The 5,968-nt window shown below is 39.7% G+C and overlaps 1 protein-coding gene across 1 annotated transcript; it reads left to right on the top strand.

Moving 5' to 3' along the window:
- The first annotated feature begins 3,493 nt into the window (after window positions 1–3,493).
- Window positions 3,494–5,731, top strand: Ttc30 (tetratricopeptide repeat domain 30). Its single transcript, XM_068295439.1, has 5 exons — window positions 3,494–3,567; window positions 3,638–3,816; window positions 3,886–4,890; window positions 4,953–5,163; window positions 5,219–5,731. The coding sequence occupies exons 1-5, from the start codon at window positions 3,508–3,510 to the stop codon at window positions 5,729–5,731; spliced, it is 1,968 nt and encodes a 655-aa protein (XP_068151540.1). The 5' UTR covers window positions 3,494–3,507.
- Window positions 5,732–5,968: the final 237 nt, after the last annotated feature.

The following is a 5,968-nucleotide window of genomic DNA, read 5'->3' as shown; positions in this document are numbered from 1 at the left end:
GATGCTGGCTAATGATAATGATTTTTCTAGTTTCTGTTCAATTTGCTTAGTTTTTTTTTTTTTATTTCGTGCTTACCTAAGATCAAGACTTTGTGATCAATAGCTATGAAAAGATTCCATTCACTCATTCCAGTCCAAATGTCTTTGATTTTTCCTTCATGTTAACTTATTGTATTTTCTTTGCTTAGGGGAGTTATTTTACATTTTCAATTGTTTACCATTATTAAAAACTTAGTTAAGTTTAAATTACGACAAATTTTTAAACTAAAACTAAACAAAAGATCGCCTTATTTTCCACCAAGTTTTCAGGCATTTCTCACCAGGGCATAGGAATTAATGACATCATAATCCAGTCAAGAGGCAAGCGCAATAAAGCTGCCCAAAGTGCACACTCAATTGCTCCGACAAGAAGAGGAGAGAGAACATTATTCCATCCCATCAATGGGGTGCTAAAGTCTTAAACACTTAACCGAGCTTGCAGTTGATGGCACCTTTGAACCCCATAAGTCCACGTGTAAACACAACACAACTGCCACAACAAAATGCAAAAAGCAAAATGCAATAAAATACAATGAACAAAAACAAAAAAAGAAAAGAAATTAAGAGATTAATACGAGACAAGCAAATGCAAAATAACCAACCATAAACAACTCGAGAGCAAGACAAGACCAGACAAGAGATAAAAGCAAAGCAACACCACAGGTTCCGTATAACTTCAAGTTCAGACTGCAAATATAATACCCTTGACAGTACTGTAAAAATAAGTTAAATCTTTTCGAACTGCACACAATAAAAATACAAGATTTTTCTACATGGCTTAGCCAAAAGAGATTTGTTTCTAAGAAACTGAGCAGAAGTTAAAGACAGATCAGAGTCATAAGTTGTCAGTTTAAGAACTTACTGTTACAAAAAGCCATAAAGGAGACTTGATTGATCAAGTCAGGGGGGGGGAGTGCCCCCTTTAAGACAATGTGTAACTGTAACGAAATCAAAAGCAATCAACAAATTACTGTCTTATTTTAAAGCCCCACACAAATATACCCTTTTGTCGAGGGTATAACGCAAATTATTACAACTGAAATGTTATTTTCGGGGCTCGAGCTCAAGCAATTAGGCCTGTAATTATTTATGAAATACAAAAACAAAAAAAAATAAGACAAAAACTTGAACTTCAGCCTGTCGGCACCTTGGGACGACTTGTGGTGTTTGATGTCTCTACCTCTGTCTGTGTGTGTTTGTGTGTGATAATTGCCAGCATCAATTACTTGATATTACTCATACGCAGCGTTGCCAGTTTGCCACTAAAGCTGTTGATGCTGCTGGTTTGCCTAAGGCCAGAGATCGAGAAAAACTAATGTGCATGTGTGTGACATTGTAAGAAAATGTTGTTGCACTTGATGCTGCCAACTAAAGATGCAAGGAGACGACTCTAAAAAGACACTGAGAGAAACGTTTCTTTTTAGAAAGTGTGGGATTCTATTACACCAACATTGTAATATGCTAAATCAATATTTAGTACAACTATGAATCAGCTATGAAAACTGGAATATTTATGGCAAAACTTTTAATGCTTTCATTTTTAATGGCCCAACAATCAAAAGAAGAAAGGAATCGAGTAGAAAAGGTGAGATGTAATCTTCATTTGGAAAGCTAAATACATATAAACAAACAAACAGGTTTTCAATTAATTATTCCAAGAATATGAAACAAAATGAAAAACGACTTACATTTCTCTAGAAAATTGGACTTTGTTTTGGTTATGGTTTTTTAATTCAAATAAAAGTCCTTCAAAAACTATGTGAATTCTCCCTTTCTTATTCTAACGCCTGTTATTTAGCTATAAATTTTTGTTGAGTGTATTAATTCCAGTTCACCATGGAACGGGATGCACAGCTGGTTAGCTGGCTAGTTGCCTGGCTGATTGGCTTGTCAGAATCTCATTCAGAGGCAGAGTCAGAGTCAGAGCCAGAATCGTACTCATAGTTATAGAATTTTCATCATTTTCAACGTCAGCCGTTCTCTCATGGTCGCGTTTTTGAACCATTTTTGCCAAGAGAATCGCTTCGCATGTAAAACCCGTTGCGCAGCATTTTGTTTGCCGCCGCATTTGGCCAGACGACAACGGCAAACGGCAACAACGGCGCCGTCAGTCGGCAACCTTGACCCGGTTCTACTTTTAGCTTAACTTGGCTTAACAGACTTACACGGTTAAATGGTGAAGGCGACTTCTAACCTCCATTTAAATGGGATGCAAGGAGAGGGACCCCCTACCCATCTATGTTTGTATGTATAGCCAACCTCAAACTGACTATTTTAGTAAACTTTCAGACAGATTTTAATTAGCATTTCCGCACGTTCGCCTATTTAGTTAGCTAGGATTTAACTTTCATTTGTAAATCTATTTGGCCAAAAGGGAAATTATATATATGTATATGTAGCAGATAGAGAAGAGAGCATAGAGAGAGATATGGAGAAAGTTGCTTCTGTTGCTTCTCCTGGTTATGTTCTGTGTTGATGCTCCTTGTGAAACCTAATTAAAAGCGCGTCTTGAAGTCAGTCCCTTCCCTGTTACCCTCTTACGTATTCGCCCGTCAAACGTCACCGTCTTTGCTCGATGCCTTCGAGTTAGATTAATGCCTCCTCCAGCCTTGGCAGCTGCCGAGTTAACACTTTAAGCCTTCACCAAGTACAAAGTCTGCTGATGCCTGATAATAGCATCAAGACGCAAAAGTTTTCAATTAGACGATTTTCTCATTTACATTTCAAATGAATTTGTTGCGCCACTTGCCACTTCTGCCTTAGTTGTGCGTAACTCTTAATTGGTTTCTATGGCCCCATTTTGGTCTATGAATTATGTTTGCGGACGGCTATTAACTAGGATGGGAAATCAATTTAGTAAATATATTAACATTTATAGCATGATAAGAAATGAAATAAACGGTTACTTTATTTGAAATTGTACACACAAACAGATTGAGATTAAAGTTAAATAAAAGTTTATTTGCTTGATTTATGCAATAAGTTATATGATTTTCATAAATATTTGTTTTAGAAATATGAATTCCCTTACCATTTTTTAACTAGTCAAGTTGATCTAGACGTGGTCAGCTCTCCTTTTTGGCCATTATCTATAAGAATGAGATAAAATGTATTTTAAATATAATTTTTGATAATTCCTCATAGAGGCTTAACTCAACCAAGCAGACAATTTAAAGCAAACTCTTTGGCACTAAAATAATAGCCTTATCTTCTTTGGTTTTATATTACTAAAATATTTCCATAACAGAAATTAATTTATTAGTCGAAAACAACCCTTATTTGTACCACTATGCAACAACAAACTGTTGCTAATTGGAGGTTTCTAAGGTATCCCTTTTCCTTTTCCTTCCCTGTTATGGTAACCATGTCAACCGTAACGAAACACAAACAAGACAAAATTGGCCACAACATAAGCCGGCTGAAAATTTTTCATTTCTCTCTTACATTTCACTCAGAACGGGGGAAGAAATGCTGCATCAGGGTATAATCTTGCGCGAAGGACATGTAACCAGAACCATTTACAATTTGGTAAAAGGCAAATTACTAGAACTTACATCGAGACCACAACCTTTAACCACTTTTATCAATATTCCTGCAGATTAAGGATAAACGTTACGAAGATGTCATCGAGTGCATTGTGAATTTTGGCGAAGCAGCCAATACCAGGGCTGGATTATCGACTCTGGGACATTGCTATTACCATGCCCAAAAGTACGAGGAGGCGGCCACCTGCTATGAGCAGCTGTGCCAATTGGTGCCCAAGGAGCCCAAATACAGGTAGGAGGAAATACCAAGATAGAAAGAGAGAGCTAGAGAGTGGAAATATTTGAATTGATTTATTCACAGATTCTACTATGCCCAATCTCTGTATCAGGCAGGCATCTTTGCGGATGCTTTGCGTGTCCTTAAGCAAATCGGTGACCAACATCAGGATGAGCAGCTAAGAGAGCAATGTTTACAATTGCAAAGCGCCATCATGTACTCTAGCGAGGATTATGCTGGAGCGCAGAGTTTGCTTAATCAGCGGGCGGGGGGCACAGCAGAAACTCTCAATGATGAGGGCTGCCTGTTGTACCAAGCCGATCAGCATGAAGTGGCCATTCAAAGATTTCAATCTGCCCTCCAGGTTGGCGGCTTCAATCCGCTGGTGGCCTACAATGTGGCCTTGGCTCATTTTCAGCGCAAACAGCGGGCTCAGGCCTTGGATTATACGGCGGAAATTGTGGAGCGTGGCATACGCAATCATCCGGAATTGGGCATTGGAGCCCAGGTGGATACAGATGGCAGTGCTCGTAGTGTGGGTAATCCCATTACCATGGCCATGTCGGGTATTACTCAAGCTCTCAATTTAAAAGCCGCTTTAGAATATCAAGATGGCAATGAGGAGGCGGCACGAGACGCTCTTCTGGATTTACCACCGCGGGCGGAAAGTGAATTGGATCCAGTCACCTTGCATAACATGGCCCTTACCGATGCTCAAGGTCCAGTTGCGGGCCTAAGGAAGTTGGCCTTCTTACTACAACTTGGGGCTCCATCTTGTCCGAAAGAGACATTTGCCAATATCTTGCTCATTTGCTGCCGTCATGAACTTTACGAAACTGCAGCTGATATATTGGCAGAACACACGGATCTCACTTACAAATATTTATCGCAATATTTATATGAACTATTGGATGCCTTGATCACGGCGCAGACCAGTGCGGAGTTGGCAGAAAAGAAACTGGGTACTCTAGCCTCCAGTTTATCGGGCAAATTGAGAAGTCTAGCGGCAAGAGTGCAAGAGGTGAGGGCCACCAGTGAACAGCAGGCTTTGCGAGATGCCCTCAAGGATTACGAACAAGCTCTCGAACTGTAAGTGTGAGATGTTTCAATTGTGAATAACTAAAGCTTCATTAAATGCCTTCATCGCTCAGCTATTTGCCTGTGGTTATGGCTCGCGCTTGGATCTCTTGGCGTGATGATGATTTCGTTGGAGCTGAACGTGAATTTCATTCCAGTGCCGAGTTCTGTTCAGAGAATGCCATTTGGCGTCTAAATGCTGGGCATGTGCTCTTCATGCAGGGCGACAAATACAAAGAGGCAGCTGCCTTCTATGAGCCAATAGTGCGACAACATCCCGATGATGTAAGACCAAGTTATATCGAACAATGAGAATCACTCCATTTACTCTTTTTGCCAGATTATGTCTGTTTCAGCGGCCGTCTTAGCCAACTTGTGTGTTTCCTACATCATGACATTCCAAAATGAAGAGGCCGAAGAACTAATGCGTAAAGTGGAAAAGGCTGAAGAACTGAAGGGTAATCTGGGCAAGCAATATCATCATCTTTGCATTGTTAATCTTGTGGTGGGCACTTTATATTGTGCCAAATCCAACTACGAATTCGGACTCTCACGCATTGCCCATGCCCTGGAGGGTGGTTCCGGTGCCAGACTCTATGCCGACACCTGGCTACATGTGAAACGTTGTATTTTGGGTCTGCTCACTGGCATGGCCAAACAAAATTTCATTTTGCCCTATCCTGCAGTTCAGGAAGTATTGAGTTTCCTTAAATCCTGCGAAGCATATGGTCTATTCACACCGGCTAATATATACACGGCCACAGATCAAGTGCCAGATGAGCCCTTGACCATTGGGCTAGAGGCCAGAAAATTGAGGTTGCTTTTGCTCAAGTTAAGTGAATATGAGAATTAAGTTTTAAAATAAATAATAAAGTAAACACTTTTTAAAGTAAATGGAAAAAACACTTGCCAGATTCCATCAAATACTTTCTAATCTTCGATAAACAATTTATTTATTCTATTTTTCTTCAGATATGAATAAAAGCTCTTACTTATTTACTTATGTTAGGGGTGGAACATGATCACAATAGACTAACCCAGGCAAAACTATGGAATCAATACTCTACGCTACCTTTTGGATGAGCTGGAG

This window comes from Drosophila tropicalis, unplaced genomic scaffold, assembly GCF_018151085.1.
Source record: "Drosophila tropicalis isolate 14030-0801.00 unplaced genomic scaffold, ASM1815108v1 contig_845, whole genome shotgun sequence".
Taxonomy (NCBI): Eukaryota; Metazoa; Arthropoda; class Insecta; order Diptera; family Drosophilidae; genus Drosophila; species Drosophila tropicalis.
This window is presented reverse-complemented; position numbering and strand designations above follow the sequence as displayed.

Excerpts from the sequence above, each read along its gene's own strand:
- Ttc30 (XM_068295439.1), top strand. The coding sequence starts at position 3,508 with ATGCTGCATCAGGGTATAATCTTGCGCGAAGGACATGTAACCAGAACC. Across the intron at positions 3,568-3,637 it reads CCAGAACCATTTACAATTTG|ATTAAGGATAAACGTTACGA; the intron begins GTAAAAGGCAAA and ends ATATTCCTGCAG. Across the intron at positions 3,817-3,885 it reads CCCAAGGAGCCCAAATACAG|ATTCTACTATGCCCAATCTC; the intron begins GTAGGAGGAAAT and ends ATTTATTCACAG.